We start from the raw sequence: 17,203 nt of genomic DNA, 5'->3' as shown, positions 1-17,203 counted from the left end.
TGTAATCGCTATCTGTAACAAGTACTGAAAACTGATGCCCCATTAACATGAAAATTATTTTTAAAAAGGTCTTACACATGTGGTGAAACTATCATTGCCTTTCATAAGAAAGGGAGCTTTTCTTTTTCCTTAGTTGATTTACAAAGTGGATATAGTCATTATGCACGTATCTTACCTATCCACTGACTGCATGCTGTCCTCTTCATAATACTCCTCCCCACTGAAATATTCCTGATCGCCTGAATAATGCTCATCCTCAAACCAGTCATCTGGTTTCTGTTCCTCTTGACAAACAGTAGGCAGAAAACCATCACCAGAATCTGATCTGTAGCAAATCAAGACACAAAATTAAAATGTAACTTCTAATAAAATTTTAATTCTGCATTTCAATGTTGCTATTCATATATACAATTCACAAATACAAATGTAATTTAAAAATATCAAAACATTTTACGATTGTAATAAAATTCTACTGGGAAAACAATTTCTAATTAAGTATATATATGTAAAAATTAATGCTTTAATACTTAAACTCTAACAAAGCAAAACAATCTTTATGACAATAAAAACAGAGAATGCTGGAAATACAGATCAGTGCTGATGAAAGGTCATTGACCTGAATCATTAAATCTGTTCCTCACTCCACAGATGCTGCCCGACCTGTTGAGTATTTCTAACATTTTCTGTTTATATATTAGATTTCAAGATTCCACAGTATTTTGCTGTCAAGAAAGTAAATTTATGTTAAACATATTTGACCCGTTCAATAATGTCAATATCAAAGGACATACCTAACGTTAGGTTCATAATATCGTGTTCTGGTCCAGAAAGTAGTTAGGAAAAGAAATTAAGGTTAGGAAATACAATGTATTTCAATGTGTTTATAGTTCCAAAAATTGTCTTTTTCAAAAGTAAAACTGACCTTTTAAACTGTAAAATTATGAAATCCAAAAAAAAATTATTGCCTGAAAATCAATGTTGGTGATAGATACATACATTTATTACATTCAGATGACATTCCGTTGCTACTATTTCTGTTAATCTGTTCAGCATGTAATCACTAATTGCGTCAACAACAATTTATAGTTATATTAAACAAGATCACAGCTGGCATCTAAGGATATTCTCTCAAAATATTTTAGCTGTGAGTTGATATTCTAAACTATGCGGCATACTAAGTTACATTGTGAAGGATTTGGCAATATTTGGCCAGGTTGTTATTTGCTGGTAACCCACCTCAACAGCTGAAAACATTAGTACAAGTCACCTTTCCCATAGTAAATGCACCTAATTGTCAAAGAATGGAACAGATCTGGCAATGGTGCTGTGGAGAAATCTATATAATACCGACTCAACCCCGACCTCCTCCTTGTTGCTTCCTTTCTGTCTTCATCCTCGTTGTCCTAGAGTTTCTAATCATGGTTCAATGATGCCATGATATCACAATGGAGCAAGTAGAAGAGGTAAGCCTCAAAAACCACCTCAGCTGATGCGAGGATTGAACATGTGCCTTTGGCGTTATCAAGCATCACACTCTAACCAATTGAACTAACCAGTGCTTCTTTTTGCTTTATAACCAAATAAAATGAAAACACATCAGTTTTTGTAACTAAGACAATTAATATTAATTTTAAAAAGTAGGGGATGCTAAAAGATACAGTGGGTTAACATTCTGTCCTATTATTTTCATGCTTCAAATGTAATTTATGAACATTTATGGGATGAACATCTCTGGTTTCATTTGCTGAAAAAAGAGACATGCTGTCAAAGCTTTTTGTCTTGCACTCATCAGTACAATTCGCTAGAATATCAATATTAAAGGGAACAACAATTTAAACTGCATGAGAAGAGAGTGCTGGTTGGTTGGTAAGTGGACTCTGATTGGTAGAAGTGTTGCCATGGAGAATGCACCAGGGAACAGTTAATTGACAAGCTTTTGTTCACATTCAAACCAGGTAGGTTGACTCTGATTGGTCAAGACATTGCCATGGGGAATGAACCAGGGAATGGCTATCCCCAAGCTTTTAGAAACCAAGCCATGGGATCTAGGCCCAGCTCCAGAAAACATCTTTGCCGGTTACCACAAGAAATGCATCTTCAATGGAATGACACCTAACCCCTGCCCGTTGCATATTTCCACCACTGCAAGCCAACCTCCACTGGTCAATGTACGCATTGGGATTCCTATGGATCTATGTACTATAAAATTGGCCTTATCAGCAACTTGTAAATAGGGCCCAGGCCATTTGCTCACCATGCAAGCTTGATGCTGAAGTAGGGAGCATCAAAGCCATCTTGGTGAATAATGGCTACCCTGATCAGATCATTGCTCACTGTATATTGTGTAAACGCATGAATGGGGATAAGGCCGCCACTTTCAGTCCTGAAAAGTGCCAAGTCTACCTCAGATTACCCTAGAAGGGTAAGGTGTCTCAAAAATTTGAGTAGCAGGTGAAGCTAGCCATTTCATGCTGTTACTATGCTGTAGCAACACAAATGGTATCCTCCAATAACAGGATGCTGCTGTCAAGCCAAAAAGACACTCTGCCTATCACACAAATGAGTAATGTGGTATATGAATTTCAGTGCTGGCGTGATGTCAGGTATGCAGGCCCTATATCCCAACGACTGGTGGATGGTATCAAACAGCATGTCCCTTCGGTTGTTTGCAACAGGCAAAGTACAGACCGTACCCAACCAGCCCCATGCTTGTAAGACTCAAAACAGTTTCCAACATTAGATGTGATTCTGCGATTGGACAGCACTTGAACAATCCTGATTGTGCTAAGAATTACACTGAAAACCAATTTAAGATTATTATTCAGGCTCGCAGTGTGGCTCACTTACGCATGCTGGAAGCTACATATATTCACACACAGGGCCCTGTCCACTACAGACAGAAGATGTCCACACATTGTGCCTTTTTCAATTAAACAAAAACTTGGGGGACAGCCATTCCCTGGTTCATTCCCCATGGCAACACTTTGACCCATTACAGCTGACCTGGTTAAATTTGAACAAAAGCTTATCAGTTAACTGTTCCCTGGTACATACTCTATGGCATTGTGTCTACTAATCAGAGCCCACTTGCCAACCAATCAGCACTGTCTTCTCATGTAGTATAAATTGTTGTTCACTTTACTATTAGTATTCTTGCGAACTGTCCTGGTGAGTGCAAGATGCAAAGCTTCAACAGCATGTCTCTTTTTTCAGCAATACTCAAGTTCTATACTACCAAATGATTATCTCTGGTTGCCTAAACAGAGCTTGAGCATCCTCAACCCACATGTTTGAAGGCACAAGTCCAAAACATAAAGCTGCCACTAGCGTGATGTTAAATTGACAATCATACAATATTTTTTCACATATGATAAATTCAAACCCAAAAAAAGACAATTACTTATTAGGAATAAGATACCCTTGCTAGACTGATCCCTGGGATGAGGGGATTGTCCTATGAGTAGATTAGGTCTATATTCCCTAGAATTTTGAAGAATGAGTGGTGATTTCATTGCAACATATATAATTTTTTAAGAGTAGAAGCTAGGAGGATGCTCTCCCAGGCTATTAAGTCAAGAACTAAGGGTCACGGCCTTGTAATAAGAGTTGGTCATTTAGGACTGATATGAGGAGAAATTTCTTGACTCAAAGCATTGTGAATGTTTAAAATTCTCTACCCAATACAGCTGTGGATACTTAGCTGTTGTGTTTATTCAAGACAGAGATTGGTAGATTTTTGGATAGTAAGGTAATTGAGGGGTAGGGCGGGAAGGTGGAGTTAAGATTGAAGATTAGCCATGGTCTTATGAATGCCAGAGCAGGTTCAAAGGGCCAGATGGGTTACTGTTGCTTCTATTTCTTATGCTCTTACATTTACTGCAGTGTATCGGTGCTGCAGCAGTATCCACCATGGAGTGGTAGGATGTAGATTTCTGACTAATATTCTCCATATTGTTTTTTTTTCCTCATTTTCCCAATATTTTCTCCTTCCTGCCTTTCAAAGTATTGTTTCTCACTGGGCTATAGTTCACAGGACTGACAGCTTTCCAATATCTCAGCCAAAGTGAGTGACAAGCGCAGAGGGATAGTTTCTCATGATATTTGCTTATGAAGCATCAACATTTTCCTTCACCTAAAAGTAATATAATCTGCTCTGGTCAGAAACGAAAAAACTTTTTTACTTACTTTTATAAGTTTACATACAACTACATAATTTGTGAAACTGATTGTATGTCGATCTTCAAATAGTGCCATGCGATCTTTTTATGCCCATGTGAAAATGTTGATAGGGACCTCAGTTTAATGTTTTATTTGAAAGACAGCATTTTCAATAACGATTGGGCTTGAACCCATAACCTCTTCACTCTCAAGTGAAGTGTTGTACTATCAACTGAGCCAACTGATATGTGTCAAAATGATGGTTTGTCAAATACTTGTTCACTGAGGCATGACTACTGCAAATCCATTTCTAATTTCTGAGTTGAGAATAACAAAGCTTTTCAAAATCATGATAAAAATTGTATTTAGTAGTGTAGAAAATTGATCCTCTAGATGAACAAAGTAATACTACCTGTTGAGATTTTAAGTGCAAACCTGACCTTTAATGAAACTTAATTAATGGCTACCAAATGCTAGGCTGTAATTGCTGATACTCAAGAATCTATATTCATAGTTGAAATTACCTAGTAATTACAATACATAAAGCTGCCAGGACTAGTACAAATCATGAACTCATTTTAAGCCAACTGATGTGACTATTTAACACAGGCTATAAATCTTCAATTGGCAGTATTACAAGCTTGGAAATTGCAGTGGACATACAAAACCAAAATTACCAATGTAAGTTTCAAACTGGCAGAAGCTCAACTGGCCATTAACCCAAATATTTTAGCTGATGTGTATTTCATGCAATTTCCTCAAAGCTCTTCAACAGAGCTACTGCTCTAATGGCATTTTAAACAGCTGCATCCTCAGTTGAGATTGCAAGCAAAGGGTTTGTACTGCAAAACTGGCAGAAATGACACCACGGATTTGATGAATTAATGATTCAGTTAATGTTGCTGAAACTGAGGAAGGGGACTGTTGTGTATGGAACAAAAGCACACTCTCCACAAAAGTAACAGCTAACCTGACAGGAGGTAAAATCTAAATCTAGATTTAAATTCAAAGAACATAGTTGATTTGCAGGAAGCTACCACCGTGGAGAACAACTTTAAAATAAATCGCATGACAACACTGAAAGCATCCCCAAAGAACTAACCTGTTTTCCAGCAAAACTAATTGCCATTACTGCTATCAGATTAGACGCCAGCCAAGGTTATTTCAAACGGGTAAGATTAGCACACTGTACATGTGGTGTGTGAGGGCAGCAATATTGCTAACTCCTCTTCAAATATCTACAGGTTTAATTGTATTTAATTATAGATTTACATTTTAATTACAGATTTAATTGCATGGCAAATGATCATTATGCTGTATGGCAAGAAAATACTGCATCTGCTGAACAGCCGAGCAATCATTTTAAAGTGGCTTTCAATGGGTGATACATGAGTTCAGCAACTCAGAAAATTGCTGCTACAGACAGCACAATTTCTATTGGTGTAAGCAATTAATGACAGCAATTTCTGGTGAGAGTATGATCTTGAATCTTAACTCTCGTTGCCCAATATTTTGTAATTTTAGTCCTTTTATTGCTATTCTGTGACCTTATTTTTGAAGACAGGCCTTATTTATCAATATAATTGTCTTCCAATATGATTTAAGGACATAGAATCAAAATATATCAAACCTTCCAGCAATTTCTCTTAAGACTATTGTCATATAAAAATGGGGACAGACTAAAGGCAGGTCTCACAGCCCAAAATTGGGCTTCCGTAAGATTCTGTGAGTCATCAGCAGCATCAATTGCACAGCATCACAATCTGTAGCCTCAGGGACTGAGCCAGAAGAACATCCTTACTTAATTGGAAGTGTAGGAGAGCATTTCAGGTGCAGCACAGGCTACTTTAGAACACTACATCAATCTAGTGGAGCAGCTACCTGCATTGTAATACAAAAACAGCAGGTTCTGTAGCCCTACCGCATCTAGTCAAGAATGGGGGCGGACAACCAGGCAAGTTACGGAAGATTTCATGAATGTCTTTATCCTTGATCATGGTGGTGCTCACCGCATTAGCACAAGAGTGAGGCTTTGTATTTGCAAACATCTTCAGCTAAATGTGTTAAGTTGTATAATTCTACTCAGCCACCTCCCAAATTCCCTACCAGCACTGACATCGATGGCCAATGAATTCGGTTCACTTGACAGGACATTAAGAAGTGGCTGGGTGCATGGGATACAGCTAAGGCTATGCGTCCTGACAACATCACAACTGCAGTACCAAAGAGTAGCATGCTACAGTTAATCCCAGTACAGTACAGCTATGGCACTAACATCTGTCCGATAATGTGGAAGCTACCCAGGTACATTCTCTCCAAAAATGTTAAGATAAATCTAATCGACTAACACTGCCACATCAGTCTTTCTCCCTGTTATTAGTGAAGTGACGGAGAAAGTCATTAAGAGTGCCAATCAAGTGATACTTATTGATCAATAACCTGCTCATCAATGTTCAGTTTGTGGTCCACTAGAACCACTTAGCTCCAGGTTTCATCACAGTCTTAACCCAGACTTGAACACAAGAGCTGAATGCTGGGGGACAGATGAGAATATAATTCCTACTAAGCTTCAGGGCTGTGTAGCAACCCAAAGATTCCTGCACAGGCTGGGCACAAGCCAACCCCTTTGTGTAGCCGTCCAAAAATATTTAAAGAGCCCACGCCCTCAAACAAATCGGTTGCCCACTACAAAGAAAACAGAGGGTACATTGGATGTAGCTGTTCTTCGCATCTAGCCAGTGTTCAACTGAGTACGGCAGCAAGAAGCCCAAGCAAAATTAAGGCCAATGGGCTCAAAAAGAAACGGCCAGTGGCTCCCTTGCAAAGATTTTTTTTCATTTGTTCTTGGGATGAAGGAGATGGTTGTAAGGTTGCATTAATTGGCTGTTCCCAGTTGCCTGAGGAAGAAGTGGATCTTCCTTTTTAAACTGCAGCAGTCCTTACGGTGATGGTACGCTCACATTGTAGGGAATACCAGGATTCTGATACAGCAATTATGAAAGGATGAGCACATATATTCAGTCAGGAGGGAATTCTGTATTTCATAAGATTTGTTTGTTTGTTTTATATTTTCTCACACACTTTTTTCCCTTTGGGGAATAGTGGGGAAGCGGTGGAAGGATAAACAGGCTGATTATCAATCTGTTGAACCACATCATGAATGCTCCTTCCACAGCCAACAAGCCATAGGGCAGGATTTTACCGTCGGCGAGAAGGGGGCGGGGCCCGCTCACCAACGCATAAAATGACGCGGGATGACATTGGGCGGAACTCCCGACATCATCCCGCCCCATTTAAATTTTCAGGAAGGTGGGGGCGCAGCAAAATCAGCTGCGTGCCTGCCGACCTCTCAATGGCCACTTGAGGTCATTGACAGGACCAATTAAGCAATTAAAGGACCTGCTCGTCCAACCTTAAGGTTGGCGGGCAGGCCAGGAGCCCCAGCGGCAACTAGAAAAAACATGAAACCTCAACCACCGGCAGGATGAGGTTTCATGTAGGGTTTTAAAAATTTTAATAAAGTTGTTATGGAAATTATGAACATGTCCCAACTCATGTGACATTGTCACACGAGGGGACATGTAAGGAATTTTTTTTCCCTCTATTTCTAATATTGTTGAAAGTAGAGGCGATCTCCCTGAGGCAGCACTTAGCCTCAGGGAGATGAGTGCGCTCTTTCTTGCGCATGCGCGAAAGAGCGCACTCTCGATTTTAGGGATTCGCCCCTGCCCGCACAGGGAGTGCATAGAGCTTCCCTGCAGACGTCATGCTAAGGCTCACCCACATAAAACAGCGCCGCGCCTGTGATCGGGGGCGCCAATTGGAAGTGCGCCCGCCCGCGCCAGCCAATCAACTACCCCCCCAACGGGGGGAGAATTCTGCCCATAGAGTGGGACTTGAACCCGGAGCACCTGGCTCAGAGGCAGGGGTGCTATCTGCTGAGCCAAAAGACCTCCTCCACAGTTCACAAGGTTGGGAGATGTTTTCAAAGTCACCTTGGTGAGTTGCAGTGTGTCCTGTAGATTGTACATACTGCAACCACAGTGCACCAGTGGTGGAGTAAATCCATTGGTTGGTGCACCAATCAAGCAGACTGCTGTATTTTAGGTGGTTGCTTGCTTCTTTGGTGTTGTTGCAGCTGTATTCATCGAAATGAATGGTGAGCATTGCAACATACTCCTGACTTGTAGCTGGTGGAGGGCTTTTGAAAGATCGATGGATGAGTCGCTCATTACAGAATATCCAGTGTCTCTCCTCGTGCTGTAGCCACTGTTTAGATATGGCTGATTCAATCCTGCTTGTGATCAATGGGCACCTCTCCAGGATGTTGATGATGGGAATTCAGTGAAGGTGGTGCCATAGAGGTCAAGGGGATGAGCTTTCGCTTGTTCAAGATGGTCATTAGCTGGAAGTTATCTACTGTAGTATGCATCTTACATTCCAGTTGTCACCCCAAACTGTTGTAGGTGGTATGGACTGCCCCATTATCACAGGGATTGTGAATGGAGCTCAACCTTGGCCTTCCCAACTATGATAGAGGTAAGATTACTAATTACGGACAGTTCCTTGAGAAACTTGTTATGAAAGTCAACTTACCTTGGAGGTGGGAACAGAGGTCGGGAACTCCAAGGCCCAACAGACCCTGGAGTTTCTGCGCATGTGCAGACCGGGAATAGGCTGCGCTTGCATAGTTCTGCATTTTTATGTTCTTTGAGCCTAGTGTGCCTGTGCATAAAGGAAAATGGTTTGAAAACCCAGGTCGTGACCTGGAGCGGGGTGCCATTGAAGGTAAGTGCCCCAAGAAAGGGACAGGGAGAGGTCCAAAAGGGAGAGGGGACAGGAAGAGGTCCCAAAAGAAGAGTCCAAGACAGGGGACATGGACAGGAAGAGGTTCCAGTTAAGTTAAAAAGTAGGAAAAGGGCTATGGTTAGTGGACTTTAAGTGAAAAGGGCTCAGGGGAACCCCTGGTATTCAAAGAGGGCACAAGGGAAGTCCCAGTAATTGAAGAGGGCTAAAGGGGATGCCCTGGTAATCAAAGTGGACTCGGGGGGAGCCCTGGTATTTGAAGAAGGCTCAGGATACGCCCTGAAGATCCAAAAAGGCAGCCAAAGGTTGGTGACTCCGTGCTGTGGGCCGTTGGGGCAAAGGTACCCCTTTGGAGCAGTGATGTTCTGCTCAGCGTGGCTGAAGAGCTGAAATTGTGCTTGTGAGTTGGTGCTTGGGTGCAAACTTGGGAATTCCAGGGGAGCGGACTCTCTGGAGTAGAGATTGAAACCCTGTGAGGTGGGCTGTCGTTGTTGCCGTCCTGGTTGGAGTGACATTTGGAGAGACTTACCAGGTTAGATCTTCAAATGTGAAGACTGGAATCCTTCGTGAGAGAGGCAGAGTTTCAGTGAAATTAGTTGACTCACAGTGTTTGCTGACATCTGGGTACTTTGTTGAGAAATCCATGGACTCTGTCATTGTTGCATTTTCTATTTAGTGTGATGTGTTTGACCACAGTTTGCTTGTTAATTCACCTGTACCCCATATTAACCCTGAATGTTAGAGTATAAGATAGATATTGTAAATTGTTTTATTTTTCTGACCTTGTATATTAAAATTAATTTTTGCTTGTTCCAAATGCTTGGAATCTTACGGCTTTATTCACTGACCAAGCATCTTGAATCTCAAACTCTGTCTACTTTAAATAAAACATTATTGATCCCTAAGTGGACCTTATGAAGAACTTGGAGTCCGGTCAAGTATCATAGCAAACTCCTGTAGTGATGTCCTGTTTTATGACCTACGACAACCACAACAGTCTTCCATTGTGTTGGAACTGACTATAGACATTGGAAGATTTTCACTTTGACCACCAATAGCTTCACTTTTGCTAAGGCTCCTTGGAGCCATGCTAGTGTCCCGGAAAATTTTGCTTTAAGGGATTACAGATATTAGATAAGCACAAGTTATTGTTTTTGACAATATCCCAATCTTTTTTACTATTTGCTTCAATCAGGGCAGGAGATGTTAACCACTTGCAAATGCTATATTGGCCCAGTTCTTCCATTCACCGGATGGTTGCATCCTGAAGGTACCCTGGAGGACCCCTTGGAAGTCCCACGCACTGACTACAGGGAAATTGCCTGGGAAATTTCAACTTCCGCTGGACAATTCCCCTGCGCCTGGAACCCTCTGAAATTCTGATTTAATTTGGACGCTTTGGATGGTTACAAGTTACTTAGCAGAATTGTTACCCAGGAAAAGTTAGAAGGATTAAAACCAGTTCCAACTCCTGGGTAACTATAGTACTCACCTCCCACTGCCCTCACTGGATGATCCGACTACCCCACGCCAAACATCCGACTACCTCCCACCCTCCGACTACCCCTCCTACCCCCCAACTATCCTCCCAACCCCTCCACTACTCCTCCTATCCCAGAATACCCTCTCGGCCTCCCAACTGCCCGACCCCCCAACCCTCCCCCCACAGGCTGAATACCCTCCTGACCCCACAACTACCTCCTACCCCTGACCCACGGCCCAACCACCCCCACCCCCCAAACCCAGTCCACCCCCACCCCACTATTTTCCCCACCCAACTACCCTCCTGACCCCCTGACTACCCGCTACCCCTCGACTTCCTCCACCCTCACCGCCCCAACCCCCATTCCTCGACCACATCCCCATCCCTGACTACCCCTCCACACCCTCACACCCCAACTACGCCCTCCTGAATACACCCTCTACCCCCGACCCACTGGAACTCCCTCCCCACCAACTCATCCCACTCCCTCACCCACTCACTTTACGTACCTTACCCTTCTCCCCCTAGCTTGTCAAAGTGGCAGGGACATTTAAACTTACTGGAATACGGCAGCTAGTGCTGTAAAAAGGAGGCATGGCTTTGTTTCCCATAAAGCTCCGAGGGAAGGACTTCTGAACTGGTACACTGCACATTTCTCAGGAGGCCTGGGTTGGAAGTCTGGGTGAGAAATGTGAAACTCCAGTGTAGGGTAAATAAATAGGAGCAGAGCGGCAATCCGACGGTGATCGCCACTCCATGGAAGGTTCGGCCCATTGTCTATATCAGAAAGATTTGCATTCTGAATATGTTATTCTGGAGCTAATATACAAGTAGACATCAAATGAAAGGGACTATCACTCCACCCCTTCCATGGAAAAAGTATAATTAAATCTACTTTTCAAGGTGATATTATAGAAAGGCACTTTGGAATAATGAGAACAACTAATTCTTTGAAAATAACCAGTGTAAATGAGGCATCGAGAAATGCAAAATAGCATTTGCACTGGAGCAAACTGACGGAAATTTGTTTCTTAATATTTTACCAATACAATTTACATAATGGTATATTTTGGTGTAGTGCTATTATTGGTTGTACGGAGATTGAATTGGATAACCCCTGAAATCGCACACAAGAATATGTGATTAACCCGCATATGTTGTAAGGAACATATCTTTTTATTTCCGTTGGACTGTTGTAAAGAACATATCTTATTATTTTCTGTTGGACTGTGGATTAGAATTACAATGGCTGCAGTTTGAAAGACATGTCCACTGGAATAGGATGAGAGATGTATACAATGTTGCTGTCCTGGAACAGAGTGTGTCATGAAAGACAGGATGGTGCTGGAAAGGAGTCCTGGACCAAGAGAGCTGCCTGGCAACAACGTTTTAATTAGCTCCTGACCAGGTGACCAGGTTTTGTGTGAGAGCAGTGCAGAAGAATAGCTCCTAGCCTGAAAGGAACAAGACCTAAAACCTCTCTCTCCTGTGTGTAAAAGCTGGCTTTTTCCCTCCTCATATCTCTATAACCTGCTCTTTCTCTGAAAACCCTTGTCTAGACGCTAAGGGGAAAATCATTGTTAGAGACATTGAAAGGCAAGTGCTCAACCAGTGAACTAAAGACTGAAAGTGCTGGAAGGTCACTTCGTGTCATCAAAAATAACTGAAAGGAATTTGGAAGACATCGATCAAAATCAACCCATCAAATCCTGTACTCCAAAATTGGCGCTATTGAACTGTTTTATCCTACCCTTAAAATCCATGTTTTTGTGTGTCTTATGTGTCTTGTATGTGTGTGTGTATAGGGATTTAAGAAGGGGTAGAGTTTAGGTTATAGAGTTATAAATTAACAGTTCGTATTTCTTTCTTTTGCCACTGGTTAACGATAGTTTGTTCAATAAACAGTTATTTGCTTATTAAGTTTACAAACCTGGTGCTCATATTCTGTTAACCTAAATTAAACTGTTCAATAGAATTGGGGAAATCTGGTGTTTGGTCAAACTTTTCACATTTGTCGTGGCTCGGGGAACAGTGGGGCTTGATATTACAGCGCGCTATTCCCAGTGAGTCGTGACAATGTCAAACTAATGCAGGCAGCACATAAACCATGCTGCTTACTGATTATAATCATTATAGCATACAGCCCAGCACTGAATATGCTGTTAGTGGCTGCATGAGTCAGCAGGGGGCTCATGTTTTTGTGAAGCTGGTACCACTTAAAGCTAGCCTGTACTATTTAAGGCCAAATTGCACCTTTTAAAGATGAAGTGCATACAGGCTGCAGCAGGGACTGGAAAGAGAAGTTGGAGGCAAGGGAGAAGCTTGAGAAATGGCCAGAGAGTGTGCACCAAGATCTCCAATGCAGCAATGGAAGCCCTGGAGGAGGAGGTGCCAGCAGACCCTCCAGGAAGATGCTGAGAAAGCAGTGGGAGTAGGCATGGTGCTAGCAGTCTAGCCTCGAGATTCAGTGCCAAAGCGCAGACTGGGTGACCGTTTTGCAGAACACCTTCGGTCTGTCCGCAAGCATTACCCAGACCTCCCTGTCGCTTGCCATTTCAACACTCCACCCTGCTCTCATGCCCACATGTCCGTCCTTGGCCTGCTGCATTGTTCCAGTGAAGCTCAACGCAAACTGGAGGAACAGCACCTCATCTTCCGACTAGGCACTTTACAGCCTTCCGGACTGAATATTGAGTTCAACAATTTTAGATCATGAACTCTCTCCTCCATCCCCAACCCCTTTCCGATCCCCCCCCCCTTTTTTTTCAATAATTTATATAGATTTTTCTTTTCCCACCTATTTCCATTATTTTTAAATGTATTTCCATCCATTGTTTTATCTCTACCTTTTAGCCTATTTCGATTCCTTCACCCCACCCCACCCCCACTAGGGCTATCTGTACCTTGCTTGTCCTGCTTTCTACCCTTAATTAGCACATTCCTTAGATAATATCACCACCTTCAACACCTCCTTGTCCTTTTGTCTATGACATCTTTTGGCTATCTCCACCTATCACTGGCCCTCTAACCAGCTCTACCTGTCCTACCCCCCCTTAAACCAGCTTATATTTCACCTCACTTCTATTTTTACTTAGTTCTGTTGAAGAGTCATATGGACTCAAAACGTTAACTGTATTCCTCGCCACAGATGCTGTCAGACCTGCTGAGTTTTTCCAAGTATTTTTATTTTTGTTTTTAAGTTTAATAACCTCGCACAAGTGGTCAAGGTCAGTGAGAGCATCTTCAAATCCTACCTAGGCTAGGAATCGTGCAACGAGCAACTCACTTCCTGACTCCCCAAAGCCTGTCCACCATCTACAAGGCACAAGTCAGGAGTGTGATGGAATATTCCCCACTTGCCTGGATGAGTGCAGCTCCCAATACTCAAGAAGCTGGACACCATCCAGGACAATGCAGCCCGCTTGATTGGCACCACATCCACGAACATTCACTCCCTCCACCACCAACACACAGCAGCAGTGTGTACGTTCTACAAGATGCACTGCATGAATTCAGCAAGGCTCCTTAGACAGCACCTTCCAAACCCACGACCACTATCACCTAGAAGGACAAGGCCAGCAGATAGATGGGAACACCACCACCTGGAAGTTCCCCTCCAGTCACTCACCATCCTGACTTGGATATATATCGCCGTTCCTTCACTGTCACTGGGTCAAAATCCTGGAACTCCCTTCCTAACAGCACTGTAGGATGTACCTACACCACATGGACTGCAGCGGTTCAAGAAAGCAGCTCACCACCATTTTCTCAAGGGCAATTAGGGATTGACAATAAATGCTGGCCCAGCCAGCAAGGCCCACATCCCATGAATAAAAAAAACTGCACCACTAACTTCATTTACCACACCCTCTTCACTTCCCTACCAACAATCTCCACCAAAAATAACTTATATCTCACATTCATAGCCGCACCTCACTCTTGCACACTTTGCACCAATGCAATCCACACACTCAAATCTCAGAGCTTGTACACAGTGCCAGCTCTTCAAACACTGCACCACGCTCGCACATAAAGTGACCACAATCGGAGCACCTAGCAACTGGGGGGCAGACACAACTGCATGTCCTCAACTCCAAGGAGGATATGGTACTAGGCACCATTGGCATGGCCACGACTAAGGCTGGGTCAGCGGTAGGGCTGAAACCATCAAGGATGACTGTCTGATCCTAGCAAATTCACCTTCTCACATCCGTTCCCCCCTCAACCCACAATCTCTTCTGACTTTCAAGTGACAGATGGGATGTAAGCATGCACCTCTTGCCTTCCCTCACCCCAACGTACCCTTGAGCATTTCTCCTTCCAGATACCCCAAAACTGCTGCCTGACCAGGTGGTAGGACGGGAGGCTGAAACACTTAAGGGTCAAGACATGATGAATACGCTACCACTCAATCTCACATTTGCAACCACCAGCTTAATTACTGCCATTGTGCAAACTTCAGAAGGTAACTTAGAGGCAGAATCTATACTTCGTGACTCACTGGGCATGAGTGGATTGCAGCCAACTCAAGGAGAGAGGATAAAGGAAGTGCGAGATTGCTGGAGGGTGAGGTCACATACAAGTTCTGCTGTAAAGGACTCAGGTGAGGACTTTGATGCAACAGTGTAGAGAAATGGACTGATGGACATGCATACAGAAATATTTGATGTATTGGTAGGCCTGCCAGAAAGCTTATGGTCACTGTCAAGGAGCATGGAATAGTCCAGCACCAGCTTGGCACCGGGGTTTGTGCCTTTCCAGTGTGGAAGTGCTGGCAAACTACGATGCAGTGCCTGATAGTTGATATTGCAGCTTCCATTGCTACACAAACAGAAGTCACCCAATGTCAGCGCTGTTGTGGAAGCTCAGACTGAGGTCACAAAATCTCAGCTTTTTTGCCATGCAAGTGCAGCTTGGTGACATGCAGGCTCAGACTGCTGCCAACATGGTTGTGGATACCAGTGCTCAAAGGGACTTTCAGGGTCTTACAGCAGTCCAGCAATCTGTCCTCCAACAGGAGGATGAAGAAGAGAAGGAGAAGATGGAAAGGAAGAGAAGGAAGGGAGGAGGAGGCAGCAGAATTGCAGGGATACTGTCCCTGGAAGTGGCAGTGGCTGCATGTAGCACGAATCTGCTGTCCACATTCAGGATGACAGCATTCACTATCCCACCACAGCCACTCTGCCATTGTCCTTGTTGTTGTCATTCACTCAACCAGCCCAGAATGTTGTTGCCCATGCTGAAGCAGTGAAGTCCAAAGTCAGGCCTTCTGAACCCATTGCTGCTCAAGGGAGTCCTGCAAGACCATCCACAACAGGGGTGGTGAACCTCCAGCCCATGGGCTGGATCTGGCCCATTGAACTTTTTCATCCAGCCCACGGGGAGATTTCAAAATCCAGCCCCGTCCCCGCTGGGTGCTGCACTCTGGGCCAGCCGCTGTCATGTTCTGATGCCTGAGCCTTGGCCGCAGTCACCTGAGGCCCAGGCTGAGGGAAGAGAGCGAGGTTCGAGATCCAGGAGCAGGAGTGCAGGGCAGGGATGGGAAGCTGCCTGCTGCTAATGGGGTGGTGAATTGTGAGTAACCTGTGGCGGGGGAGAAAGGGAGCAGGACACCCGCGACAGAGTGGGAAAAGAGAGGAAGAGAGAGAGACACAGACAAAGTGGGAAAGGGGGGAGAGAGAGAGACAGAGAGAGAGAATGTGAAAGGAAAGCAAGCAAAAAGTTAAGCTGAATTTCAGCAGTGCTGTGATTGAGACACAGAAGCTGTGCTACTCATTAAGGAAAAGCAAACTCAGCCATCACATTAATGCAGTGGGTGAGTTGAACATTTCTGTATTCTCTCTTAGAAAGAAATAAATTAAGCTGGTTTTTCAGTGTGTGTGGCCTGCAACTGATTTTGTCTCTGTATGAGTGGCCCTTGATAAGGAAAAGGTCCCCACGCCTGATCTACAGTCTCCCCCACTAAAAGTTAGCAGACTTCCACCTGTCATGCTGCAGCCATTAATGTAGCACCTAGTAGCAGCACTAGGCCAGGGAAAGGCATCTGCAAGACAGGCACTAAAGAAATGCTTAAGATTAATTAGTTGAGTATTGTAAGGAATATTGGGTGCTTTGTTGAATAAAGTTGTTATGAAATGGTTGTTTTGTGGTGATGTTTATTTCAGGATTGTGGCCAAGTAGATGTCGTGATGGTACGTTAAAGAAAGAAAGCATTATAGGGGTCTCTTTGGCATGGGTCTCATTATATAAATGCATATACTGTAGTTGGGCTGTGGAGTGGAGTTATTAGCCAGGCATACGGTGGAAAGCCCTAATCGTTCAGCAGCCACCATCTGGTTTGACATGGCCGTTGAAAGATTTTTTGGACCAGCAGACTGGCACAAAATAAAAGAATCAAGACTGCTGATGTGCTGAGCATGGCTGTACACTAACTGAGTGAGTGGTAACCTTTGGAGTTTCAATTAATCTTACCATTGAGAAGTGGTGCTCATAAAGCCATGTGAGTGCAATCAATGGCACCCTGCAACATGAGGAAGTCCACTATCCTAGATGGAAAGCTGCTCAATCTGAGATGACTCCAAGCAAAGACTAAGGTCTCCAAGGACAAACGTCGTGCTTTCCTGTTTGCTGGTGACAGTGCACTAGCTGCTGGTTCAGAGCTAAACATGCAATGTAGCATGAACTTGTTCTCCAATGCATGCAGCAACTTCGGCCTTATGATCAGAAGGAAACTGAAGTAATGTACCAGTCTGCTCT

The 17,203-nt window shown here is 43.5% G+C and overlaps 1 protein-coding gene across 1 annotated transcript in view; it reads right to left on the bottom strand.

Annotated features, from left to right (window-relative positions):
* The window catches only part of cacna1db (calcium channel, voltage-dependent, L type, alpha 1D subunit, b), a 681,678-nt gene that overhangs the window by 18,105 nt on the left and 646,370 nt on the right, over positions 1-17,203 (bottom strand). The window contains exon 44 of the mRNA XM_078543507.1: positions 176-325. Within this exon, the coding sequence (XP_078399633.1) occupies positions 176-325 (150 nt within the window). The remainder of the gene's footprint in view (positions 1-175; positions 326-17,203) is intronic.

This window comes from Cetorhinus maximus, chromosome 6 (genome assembly GCF_964194155.1).
Source record: "Cetorhinus maximus chromosome 6, sCetMax3.hap1.1, whole genome shotgun sequence".
Lineage (NCBI taxonomy): Eukaryota > Metazoa > Chordata > Chondrichthyes > Lamniformes > Cetorhinidae > Cetorhinus > Cetorhinus maximus.
Note: the sequence above shows the minus strand (reverse complement) of the source record. Positions and strands in the feature narration are given on the sequence as shown.